Here is a 13556-nt window from a genome sequence, read left to right as displayed (position 1 = left end):
CATACTGCAGTGTAGAATGGGATAAATTAATTAATTTAGCGATATTTCGAATTGATTTACCCCTACTATGGTGAAAATTTATCAATTTTCGAATGCTGTTTGTAATTTCTTTACGACTGCGACTCATTTTTCAATAATAAATAGAATATTATGAAGTAAACAGTAAAAAATTAAAGCAAACGATTTTTTAAATGCCACCACAATGCAAAAATTAAAAAAAAGCGACAAACGATAATTCTAATTTTGATTTTATCCGAAAATATTTCAGTGTACGAAGACTTTTGTGAGATAAAATGTTTGTCATTTTTTTATTATTAATTTCTTAGAAATAAAGTTTCGCTATATTTAAAAAATATTTCATGTAATTTTGTTGCGAATAGATTATAGATCTTATTATTTAAATCTGATTCAGAAAGTTTACTTTTAATTAATGGATAGAGCCCTATTTCAGTGAAAATCATAAGTGTACGAACACTTTTGGGAGCCAATGTACGTGTGCATTCAAAGATGTAAACACGAGCTACTTTCTCTTACGAAGTATCTGATTAAAAATGAAGTCAACAATGAAAAATATATTTCTATTAAGATTATTGACATTATTGACTTGCCACAACTAAAACCACAGAGGTTGTTCGCACATTTTTTAGAAGATTTTTATTTGCAATAAAAAAAAATCTTCCGCATGAAAAATTTTTTCACTGCAGCTATATTTTTTAAGCTATAAATTATCGTCTTCTACTTCACAGTTTTATTTTCATGCAAAATGGAGCTTTTAAAGAAGCAAAGGCTACGTTTGTACTTTTTCCGAAGAAAATTATTCGTATCTAATTACTAAACAATTTTTGTAAAAACCATGGTTTTTCGATATTTAAAGCTACGATAGGTAATATTGTCAACAAGAAACGAAAATAAATTTCCAGAGTATGACTTCAAGTGAAAACATTATTCCAAATACATATCCAAATAAAAAAGGAAATGTTTTGAAAGTTTCAAAAGTAATATCTTTAATATTAATGGGAAATCCGCCAAGAACAGTTGTAAAATTTTTAAAATGCTCAGTGTCAACTGTAAACGAAGTGATTATTGCTGATTTGAATCTTAAAAAGGTGAAAAAGTTACGTGACTCCGTGACATATCTCCGAATGCAGAATTCGCTGCAGAATTCTTTATGAGAAACATTTAAAGGACGAAAATGGAAAAATATTGTCAAAATAGTAGATTAATCTTGATGTATTTAAATGACTGCAATAAAAGGAGATCTGTTTATTGTCATTAAAGAAGAGAAAAAAATCTTAAAATATGGTTCATAGTATCTAAAGACACTACAAAGGGATTTATAATTGTTGCTGGCTTTCCATACACCGGCAAATTAAAAATAACGAGATTAGAGAAAAATGTTAAGATCAACTTTCACATATTATCAAGAAAATGTTTTATATGCAATTTTCAAATATGAAACACATTCTCTTTACTCACAGTGCCATCAGTCAGTAGAACTGCAACACAAAGCAAGCAGCCACACATCAAAATCCGTTGTTAATTTCCTGGAAAACAATGGAACAAGAAACGAATATCAAGGCCATACTCTTCACTCATATCCCTGTTAAATCTCTTAATAGATTTTTACTTGATGGATCGCCTGTTGGAATCCATGGATTTTTGTGCTTTTGGACTTTTAAAAAGTGGTTTGTCCAAACGTCGACTTGCAACCCTCCTTGCAATTTGGAAAGCTGTTCAAGAGGAATGGGATCAAATACTTCTTCCGATTCTTCAAAAGGCTTTGTTGTCTCGGAAATTATGGTATAGAAGGATAGGGGAAAATAAGAGTTATCAATTAGAACATTTAATACTCAAACATTTTAAGTACAATATTTCTGTAAGTACAACGAATACCCTCTAAAAATATGCAAACAGCCTCTGTGTACATCAAATAAAAATTCGGCCATATTTCAAACTACTAACTAAATGATGTAATGTATTAATCCAGACGATCTGGCTTCTTATATTGATTACTAGTAAATAAATTCTACGAGATTTTTTTTTTTTTTTTTTTTTTTTTTTTTTTTTTTTTTTTTGTATGCAGGTAACGTGCCCCCGGGATTTAATCCATTTGCTTTTGTTCCTGGATACGTATATGGTCCTCAACAGACAGATGAAGACAGCGGTATATAATGAATAAATAAATCCTCCATAACTGTTTTAAACTACAAAACAAAAAGTCCTGTAACTTTATTTTTTCGTTCGCAGGTTACCCTCAGACAGGATTTAATCCATTTGCTTTCGTACCTGGATTCGTATTTGGTCCGCAACAACAAGACCAACCTTACGGTATATATATTAAAGATAATTCGAAACCATTTATGTATCGATACATATTTTTAATTCGTAATTTTACGAGATGTCCCCAGTAGTATAATGAATAAATAAATCCTAGATGACTGTTTTAAACTACAAAACAAAAAGTCCTATAACTTTATTTTTTCGTTCGCAGGTTACCCTCAGACAGGATTTAATCCATTTGCTTTCGCACCTGGATTTGTATTTCGTCCACAACAACAAGACCAACCTTACGGTATATACATTAAAGATAATTCGAAACCATTTATGTATCGATACATATTTTTTAATTCGTAATTTTACGAGATGTCCCCCGTCGTTTTCGAGACAAACACATCATTAAATTTTCTGCCCACAGGTGATGAACCTCCGAGAGCAAATCCAAATCCATTTGGAGGAGCATTTGCAGGAGGGTTCGCCGTTGCTGGACCAGGAGTTGCAGTTGGAGCGGGTACATAACAAATCAGTAGATCATATCGCATGCTGTACTGAAAAATATAATGTAGCTAGAAGTTTTGTACATTAGAATTTTAGATATCTATATATGCATTTATTCTTTACTTTCTTTACTTCCAGGTAATGTACCACCACAAGGATTTCCAGGATTATTTGATCCCTTCGCATTCGTATTCGGACGATAAAGATATTCCAAAAAAGTAATATATTTCACATCTTATCTTTCCAAAGTGTTATAGATTATTATAGTAAAACGTTTTCATTAGCAAGTCTTAGATTTGATTAATCTGAGAATCTTCCTTAATAAGCTCATTATAATGTGAATTTTACTACTGTGTATTTACAGTCAAAAGTGACTTAAGAACTAGTTAGCGAATAATCGCTAAAGTTCGTGTGACAAGAAACAACAAGATGGAAGGATAACTAACCATTTATTATTACAATAAGATTTAACAAAACTCCGTCTTGGAGTGTGGAATAAAAGCCGACACTTGGGCTTGAACTGAGACTAAGAAATAAACTAAAACTAAGATTAACTAAGATATAGCCGAAGCTATCAAAATTCTAATCGAGTTGGCCTCTTAACTTATTTGACTGCGAAGCTTATCAAGAGCCTGAGTACGGCCGAGCGTAATAACAGCTTTGAGAGAGAGTAGCCAAAGAAAGACAGACGCGCGCAAATCAGAAACTCTGATTCTCACTAACTCAGCAAGTAGAACTTCGCGGTTTAAATACCGCTCCTCCTCATTAAGTATTCAGACGTGATTCTAAAACTACGTTCTGGCCGGAAGTCGTAAGTTGAAGTTAAGAATTTGACAGAAAAGGGACTTAAAATTTAACTGTTAATAAACTTAATATATAATCCTTACAATAATATCGTTGATGAATTAACATAGAGACAAAACTTAGTGTGTAGAAATAGTATTATAAGAAATACATAATAAGTCCAGAAAGTAATCTTTAATTGATATGAGGAAAAGAAAGAAATCAGTTGAAAAGTACATACCTTGGATTACAAAATATACGCAGCCATAGCACTAAGACATTTATCGCTCCGTGAGAAAAGTTTTGCGTAGCCTTATCAAACACTTCTGCTCCACAGTGAATTAAAAAATGAAGTTAGTATTTGCTGAAGCTCATGGTTGTTAGCAAAGTGCTTTGCATTCAAAATGCAATGAATTTTGTGATAGTAATCACTGAAGACAATATTGGGGCTATACACTGGGCACTTCCAAATCTTCTACCGAAAGTTCAGAAGGGGCAGTTGTATGGATCAAGCGACTAGACATTGTCGTGGAGGAGAATTAGGTCTCCTTTGTTTTTTTTTTCCCCCTTTTCATCAAAATTGCTCAGTCGACAGCGAAGAGTTCCAACAAATGATACCTGCACGACAGCAAGTGTACAGAAATGGTACACAAAAAGTCTTCCGTGCAATATGCAAAAACTTGTCTGTCGATATAATATGTGTCTTAGAGGCACGGGTTTCTATGTGGAACTAATAGCTCAATACATATAATTTCAAAGTAAGAGGCTTTTATGCAATTGATTTAATTCTTTTTTTTTTTTTTTTTTTTTTTTTTTTTTATATATATATATATAACCAGACAGACATTACGATCTGAAAGTGCCTTCTAAACCAGTTAATATGCTTACTCAAAATAACTACAGTAGTCAAAACTATTCAGCGACTAAGACTGTACAAACATTTAACAGTTCTCAGCTATATGGTGGAAGAAGATTGTCAAATGCAGATATTCAAGCCTCATTTTAACGCGTTAGCTAATATTGCATTCAGAAGTTCTAATTAAATACTCCTACTGCGTCTTTCTACCAAAAAAAATAAAGAAAATACTTACCGCAACATTCTTGCTGTAATCTAGAACTCATAATAAAAGTTCATTTAAATTCTATTTGGGCAATCACGCATTTAAGATGGTGAGAAAGCTAACTCATATAACCAAGTATTTTGCTCAATAACCTCTCTATTGGGAGGCGTATAGGTTCCTCTTAAATGCTAACAAAATTTCCATAATTCGAAAGTAAGTGAGTGGAGAACGGAAAATTATGAAGCACATACGTCAATTGGTAATTGATATTAAAAAAATTTAAGACTTTGCAACAAACAAGAAAGACTACAGTAGACTGTCTGATCAAGTTTGTCCACAACTGCGTTTATTTGTGATAACAATAAACGCAGAGAAACAATATCCTACGAAATAGCAATGAGCTCATTTAGTATAACTAATTTAATTACTTTAATATCAATATAACTAGAAACATATAAATAGATATTTCACAGAGTTTTAATTACGAAAATTCAAAATGGTTATGAAATATTCATATAATTTTTAATGCAAAATTTTGTTTGTGAACTGCTGACAACGTTTCTGGAAATTATTTGACCATTGCTGTACCATTAGTCTTAATACTCAGAGGGTACATACCAATGTAAAATTTAAAAATTACGTAAAAAAACATTTTTTAAAGGAAAAGAAATTCTGAAGAGATCTTTTTACTCTTGAAAAAAATCTGATGTGTACACCACATGACTTCCTTGTAAGGAATATTAAATTATACGCATTTTTCTTGCATTTCATTTAAATTTATTGGATTGAATTAAATCTACTTCGACGACAGCGCATAAACCACAATAGAATAAATGCATTCTTTAAAATTCATTCTAGTATTTGTTTACCATAGCGACACTCTGGCGCTAGATTCACTTAACAGTGTTAATAATTATATAACGGAAACTAAGTTAACTGTTATATAATCCAATAATTATATAACAGTTAACTTATATATTTCGTTCATATTATAACTCATAATGCACAAAATTTATATCATTTAAAGAATAGAATTATCTAATCGTTGCCACATGTTCTATTCAAATACTATAATAAAGCTAGAATGATGTATAAAAAAATTAAGCAAACAAAACAAAAAAGGAACAGTTTTTCACAGACGATTGAGTATTTCTCATTTAATTAATTCAGTTCTCACTTCGCGAGAAGGCAAAAATACATAAAAACTCAAAATATGTATATTAAAAATTACGAAGTAAACTTTAAACACTTATTTCCCCGAAAAAATTCCAAAAAGAATTAAGCATGATTTAATTGGCAATAATAAATGAATGCGTTATCTTTGTTGTTGCGAAGCTAAGTTTCTCTAGATTGGCAACAAATCCACTAGTCTCCTGTTTCAAATGTAAACATCAATGGCCGCCATTAAAAAAAGGCTTAGCGGTACTTAGACAACTTTAAAATTGTTGATAATTCCAAAAATATTGCATACAGATTTACTAAAGGCATAAAAACCTTAACCAGAAGATAAAAACAACATAATACAATAATTTTTATAGCAAAAAATGTACACTGCTCAAAAAAAAAAAAAAAAAAAAAAAAAAAAAAAAAAAAAAAAAAAAAATTGGGTCAGTGCTATATCTCCGGTTCTACTGGGTCGATTGATAAAATTAGAACTGCGTTTTTCATGTCTCGAAAGCGCGACTTAAGATATATATTAGATTTATATATAGCACTATTCTAACATAGGTATTTTGACACAAAATCGGACTTTTTCTGAAATATCATATCAATATTTTTACATATTTCGATTCTACGACTCAAATTATGCCAAAATACCAAGTTTTGTAAAAATCGTACCAGTAGTTTTTAAAATATTAGGCTCTCAAAATTTTAGCTTCTCAATGTTAATTGAATTTGGTAACTATTTATTAAGATCTCTTTTTTTTATTAAACTTTTATTATTTTTCCTTTCACATTTCGAAATTTATGTTCATTCCAAATAAAATTTACCCATTTTTTGTGTTTTATTTTTTAAATTTCTATTTTTAAATAATTCTTATAAATTTTTCAAAAAAAATTTTGAATTATAACCTATAAAATTTTTACCATCATCTTAAAGTAGGTATATTTTTAAGCATATCTGCAAAAAAATAGACTTTTTATTCAAAATTTTCTAAGATATACACAAATTTACATATTTTCGCGTTTTGAAATTTGGCATCTTTTTTTTTTTTTTTTTTTTTTTTTGAGCGATAATAACGCCAAATGTGGTCTATGGATTTTTGTTACACTGTATTGCCACAGCTATTAATAAATATTTATTAATACTAGTATATGAAAAGCTATTTTTTTAATAAATTTTTTAATATTTTTTAAAATTTCTCTTTATCTTTTTTTTTTTTTTTAAAATTAATTTTAAAAATTAATTTAAGTAAATTTTTGTAAGATACTTAGTTTAAATCGAATTGTCTAAAACTGAGAATTTTCGTTTGATGTTTATTTGAATTTTATGACATTTAACTGCACAATTTATTTCTAAAGAAACTGATGCTTTGCTAAAGAAACTGATGCTTTGAAAGAGCGGCTGGTACTATCATCCATATTTTTAAAGCACAGTATATTTTTATAGAAACATAAGGTTTAGAATAATCATTTTTATAAAAGTCAAATTATGATATAAACATACAACCCTCTAGAGATTGAATTAATGGAAGTTCAATGGTTATGTAGAAATGATCTGCAGCTACTTAATGGCTGGATAAGTCAGCAGGTTCTGTAGACAAGTAAGAATAATTATATAAACGACACCCAACATTCTGGATTCAATTAACAACGAGGATACGATGTTTATTAAATGAATTTAAGAAGTTTTAAAACATAAAAAATCAACTGATTTTTTTATCCTAAAATGTATTTTTGTACGTAGCGTATTTTCATTACATCCTTAAAATTCTAATTTAGAATGTAATTGTCAAGAACTGAATCCCAATCATCAGTAATATAATAAGTAATTATTGCGGTGACTAATAAATCCTTCTTATAAAGTAATTGAAAATATTTCAAAAAACTTTCTGTTTGAATGAAAATATTTTTCTATGCAAATATTTTTAATTTTATATTAATCAAGACTGCACACGATATTATTTATTTACACTTCAATTCTTACCGTCAGCTCTAGTAGAAGTTACAAATCAATTATATTTAATTAAGGATTGAATTGCATTGGATTATTTAATTATAGCAAAACACACGAGGGCTATCTGCCTAAAGGGAGGGATACCTTCGTGAAGGACTTTCTAAGGAAAACTGGCTCGTATACACGTTACACATGGTGAAAACCACGAAAATGCCCATGCGGCCAGCCCGTTCGCGGGATTCGAACCTCGGACCGAACTACTAGTGTTCAGCGTCTTTACCGCTCTGCCGCTGGTGGGCTATTTAATTAAGGAATGACCATCTAAGTTTACAAACAGCATACCGTAACAGCAATTCAATTATTGGCGCCGTATCTTTCATATTACTCCCGGTTGGCAAGCTACATGATTTTTAATGAGTATTCGGGTTTTGCTAGTAATTTAATTTGGAAATCGCGCTTAAACTAGGTTAGTTGGTTATTTGAACATAGAAAGAACATGGGAGCTATTTGATTAAGATGCTTTCATAGAGAACCTTTGTAAAGAGAACCTAGAAAACTACGAAAACCGACCATGCAGCCTGGGTTAGACTTCGTAACAAACAGTTAGTATTTAACAATCTTTCAAATGCTAGGCAACTGGTGAGGCTCCAATTTAATATTTTATTTGTAAATATTTAAAATATTGTTGTATTCTTAGACACAAAAAACAGAATTTAAGTTTTGTTAACTCGTTAGTAAACTACCAAGCCGTAGTGCAAATGAATATTCAATTTCTTTTGCAATAATTGTATTCACTTGATATTCTTGGAATATGAGCTAAAGAAGGAACGCTCTCGAAAGATTAAAGAAAGAAGTTCTCGGAAGATTGTTTAAATCCAGTGATATTAGGTTTGTCTTACAAGCTCAGGAACAAAACGATTTTGCAATTGCCCGAGTAGTTGACTTGTAAATGGCTGTGAATTAAGCAGATGACTTTTAATTATTTTAAAGTGAAAAGAGACTGGTTTTAGACTATATGGTTGTATAAATTTAAATTACGTTATAGAACATCATATTGTATCATAAATGAAGAATCCCATGATTTTCTCAGTCGAATTATTTGAAGATTCAGGAGTTTATCCAGTGATGTATGTGGATATCACCTAAAGATGTTTTTTATTCCTCCTGATGGGACAGCGGCCGAGCGGTAAAGTCGCTGAACACTGATAGTTCGGGCAATTTCCTGGTTTTCCTCATGTGTAACGTGTATGCGAGCCAGTTTCTCTTAGAAAGTCCTCGACGAAGGCATCCCTCCCCTTAGGCAGATAGCCCTAGTTTGCTTTGTCATAATTAAATAAACCAAAACCTCTTGAGGAAACCAGGCTTTCCTTTCATCTCATACCTTCAAAATGTTTAGCCTCTAACGACTGATAAAGGCTCTGACAAAATACTTCGTGAAGAACTTTCTAAGGGAAACCAGCTGGCATACACGGTACACATGAGAAAAAACGTGAAAACGCCCATGCAACCAGCCCGTTTACTGGGATAGTGAACTAACAGTGTTCAGCGACTTTACCGCTCGGCCGTTTGTGGGCCTTTATGAAATGGTGTGGTGTTGTATTTAATTACGGCAAAGCACACTAGGGCTATCTGCCAAAGGGGAGGGATGCCTTTCGTGGAGGACTTTCTAAGGGAAACTGGCTCGTATACACGTTACACATGGGGAACACCACGAAAACACCCATGCAGCCAGCCCGTTCGCGGGATTCGAACCTCGGACCGAACTACCAGTGTTCAGCGACTTTACCGCACGGCCGCTGGTGGGTCCCTTTATGAAATGAAAGGCGATAACTTTATTTAAAATGATTGTCAGAAATATCAAGATGTTTAGAAAAGTAGGATGCTTTTTAATATAATTGCAGAATGCCTAAATAAAAAGAGCAAGAATTAAGCAGAATGCCTGAAGAAAAAATAAATTTTTGCGTAAAATTTATTATTTGTATTTTTTTTTTTTTTTTTTTTTTTTTTTTTTTTTTTAATTTAAAACCTTTTAATCTTATGATATTTGATTCTTGCGATTTCAAAAAATAAAATATTTGACTAAAAATAGAATAACATTTTAAGAAACCAAATGTACGATAAAATTGTGTAAAGCAACGGGCACAATGATAAAACTGTTTAAAGCAGTGTATGCAAGTCATACTAAGTTATATATCTCTCTTATTTATATATATCTTTTCTGAACGGAACATTGAAAGGCGTGTTAACTGTGCTTTACTGTATTTTCTCTTTTAATAAATGCAGATTTCAAACGCATCGTAGTCTGGGTTACAAAGTATTCTTCCGAAAGAAACGCAGTTTAAATAAATAAAATCAAATTCTGGAAAATTTATATTAATAAATATATTTAAAATGCTCAGTTCGAAGGAATAAATAGAAAATTTTAAAACAATTATCTGAAGAGACAATGCAACACAAACAATTAAAATAAAAGTATAAAAATTTAAAAATTACCTAAAATAATAACTATGACAAAAATATATATATAAAGAAAACTATTTGAAAAAATAAATAAATAAATAAACGCTGCACCTTTATGTACGCAGTTCGACTAGGTAAATAGAAATTTTTAAAACAGTTATTCGAAAAAAACCATGCAACTTAAACAATTAAAATGAAATTCGAAAAAGAAAAAATTACTTAACATAATAACAGTTATAATTAAAAATATAATATAAAAAATATTATTTGGAAAAAAGGAACGATGGTGACTTTTTTCCTCTCACGGGAAAGGAAACTAGGTTGCCATACATTAAGAAGTTCGCCAAGTGAATTATTCTTGGCGCAAACTGAAAAAAAAAAGCGCCAACATAAATTTGTGAATTTCGCTCCAAATTTTACAAAATTTCATATTTGGGCGTAATTTGAGATGTAGAATCGAAATATGTAAAAAAATTGGTATGTTATTTCAGAAAAAGTCCGATTTTGCGTCAAAATAACTATGTTAGAATAGTGCTATATATAAATCTAATATATATCCTAAGTCGCGCTTTCGAGACATGAAGAACGCAATTTGAATTTTATCAATCGGCCCAGTAGAACTGTCCCATTTTTTTTTTTTTTTTTTTTTTTTTTTTTTTTTTTTTGAGCAGTATACAATTTACAAACATATAAGAGTAAAGAAACTGAGATCACTGAGCCGGGTAACAGAGTGGATATATATATAAATATATTTATATACGTTTGGTGTGGCCGATTGCAACCAAAATACGAGGTGCACATCTACATGTTATAGCAGCCCTATATACAAAATTTCAACGTTCTGAGGCTACTCGTTTTTGAGTTATGCGAGATACGTACGCACGTACCTACATACGTTCGTACAGACGCCACGAAAAATTCTCTTCAGAATTAATTTTAAAGCAGTTTTATAATTTTTTTGAAGGAAAAGAGTATTTTATTTTGTCCTTACGTACAGATATCACGCAAAAACATCGTTAAATTGCATTCCATAGCGGTCAAAATGGATATTTTCGTTGAAATATGCTGCCTGGAACTTTTCGCGATTACAATACTTCCTTTTTACTTCGTACAAGGAAGTAAAAAAAAGGGACTTGAATCTGACATCTCTCAAAATCGATTGTTCAAAATCTGCATCAAATTAAAGGTCCTTTTTTTTGTCTAATTTCAAATGGCTGACTGAAATCGAAACCGAGCTGTTTGGCGACTTAATCCCTTACTTGGCGACATTTATCTGTCACTTGGCAATTTTTATAATTCCATTTTAATTTTATTTGGCGACATTATTCCAGTTTAAAAAATAGTTATTTTATTCTGTTTTGGTCAAATTAACCAAATTGTTGAGCACAACAAGCGATGTATTTTTTTATGTTTTCGTACAAAAACGGGTGAGATTTCGGTAATTCGATAACAATATCCGAATATTAATATTAATCGTGACCACATTAAGCGGCGTCTGCTGTACCTCAGAAACAAATCAGAATGCTATAATGCGTTAAAAATTATAACATAATGAATATTCATTTAAGTATGCATAAGTTTTGAGAAATATTATACCCAAATCTGTCACTATTCTAATAAAAAGTAAGCATAAGTGAAAGAAATAGTAGCTTCTGAAAAACGGGTTCTTACTATAAGCTTAACCTACTTGATTTTTTAAAATTCCTTAGTTTAATTTTCTATTTTCGGAAATAGTTTTCCTGATGTCAGTTTATTTTCCATTTATTTCAGATTACGGACGTGCATAATGCGGAAGACGGCTTGAAGTTCTTTCCTGTCTGGTGTTTGGCATGTGTGTAATTTTCTTGTAGAATAAATTTATAATTGCAGCTATTCAAGAATTGTATTTATTAAATGAAAACAGTAATAATGTTTTTTGTTTTAAACTAAATATATTTACTGACTTAAGTGACGTATAGATGAGGCTAGTTAAAGAATAAATGTTTAAAACTTTAGCAAATAAGAATGAACTACAGCAGATATTTATTAACTTTCGAATATTACCTATATTCAAACTACATTTATTAGTTAAATTTAAATAAATACTTAATTTTAGTCTCTATTTTCATAAACTTCCATTCATTAAAAAGAAATTTCATCATTAAAGAAAGTAAAAAGCAACATGTTCTTAAGTATTAACAAAAATATCACGTGACCGGATCATAACACGTGACCACATCATCATGACAGGTCATGTCACTTTTTTAAAAACTGTAAGAAAATTATTTATAAATTTCTTGATGTGTTCAAATCGAAATTCTAAATTAAGAAAGAAAGGTTTCACTAACATTTGTTTCCTCTAAAGGTATAATCCGAGCCATGCTTGCCTAGACAAAATTTCAACGTACTTTGCTTGAAATTTATATTCCCAAAAAACACTTTTATTTCAAATAAATCTTACACGTTGAACACGAAAAACGCAATTACAAAACATTGCGTATCTACACAAAAAACAGATGATCGAAAAAGAATACGATCAACATCTTACATCTTTCTTTAAATCTGAACTCTTGTTGCCCCCTCTTTATATTTTACCAACATACCTGCATTTAAATATAACATAAACATCTTCAACATTTAAATATGACATAAAAAAACCGCACTATTTCAACTCGCGTTCATTATCTAGTGAAAACAGAACTCTCAATTTTTCTTCTGCGAAAGCCATTTTTCGACGCTCGGAGAGTTTTTAAAAAAGCACACAAGGTTGTCCGGTGGATTAGTTGCTTTCCTGCTTGCTATTTAAAGCAGACTTCTTATTACGTTAAGAATTTTAAGTAAAAGGTGGAAGAAAACAAGTTGAAATTAAAGTTATATATTAATTTACTCCGAACCTTTAACTCAAATTCCATTCAACGTGATGTAACTACAGCGGCTCCACCCCCCCCCAAAAAAGTCTGTACACCAAAAATTTGTAGAAAAAGCGCCGTAACTGGGGGTTGAATTAGAATATAAAACCCAATATTTTTTCATATCATATCCATTCGGTTTTGAATAAAAGCACACTTTTTTTAATATTGACTTATTTTCTTTTCATAAAACGGAATTCATAGATAAAACACGCCACAAAAGTGATCGTACACCGAAACATTTTCGTAAAATTTCATAAACAAAATTATCATTTACCACTTTTTTTGTAATCTTTCCATTTTGGTGACATACCATTTATTGCCGTATATTTACCATTTATATATTTATATATACACATTTTCACGTGTCAAGATTTATTGAATCTGAAACAGTTATTTGCAATCCTTGTGACTTTTCAATAAGCTAAGTAAAAGATCGTTTGTGTTAAGTATTAAAATTAGAATAGGAGA

The 13556-nt window shown here is 30.7% G+C and overlaps 1 protein-coding gene across 3 annotated transcripts in view; it reads left to right on the top strand.

Annotated features, from left to right (window-relative positions):
• Positions 1–12069, top strand: part of LOC118182431 (uncharacterized) — a 61765-nt gene extending 49696 nt beyond the window's left edge. Inside the window, exons 3-8 of one of the 3 annotated variants that reach the window (XM_035351774.2) lie at positions 2084–2164; positions 2248–2328; positions 2492–2572; positions 2696–2788; positions 2914–2993; positions 11968–12069. In XM_035351774.2, coding sequence (XP_035207665.1) covers positions 2084–2164; positions 2248–2328; positions 2492–2572; positions 2696–2788; positions 2914–2978 — 401 coding nt within the window. In that variant the 3' untranslated portion in view covers positions 2979–2993; positions 11968–12069. The remainder of the gene's footprint in view (positions 1–2083; positions 2165–2247; positions 2329–2491; positions 2573–2695; positions 2789–2913; positions 2994–11967) is intronic. The other 2 variants (XM_035351776.2, XM_035351775.2) reach the window with 2 other exon arrangements.
• The last annotated feature ends 1487 nt before the right edge of the window (positions 12070–13556 follow it).

This window comes from Stegodyphus dumicola, chromosome 3, assembly GCF_044657685.1.
Source record: "Stegodyphus dumicola isolate Sdum_Otavi_A_Nest chromosome 3, ASM4465768v1".
Lineage (NCBI taxonomy): Eukaryota > Metazoa > Arthropoda > Arachnida > Araneae > Eresidae > Stegodyphus > Stegodyphus dumicola.
This window is presented reverse-complemented; position numbering and strand designations above follow the sequence as displayed.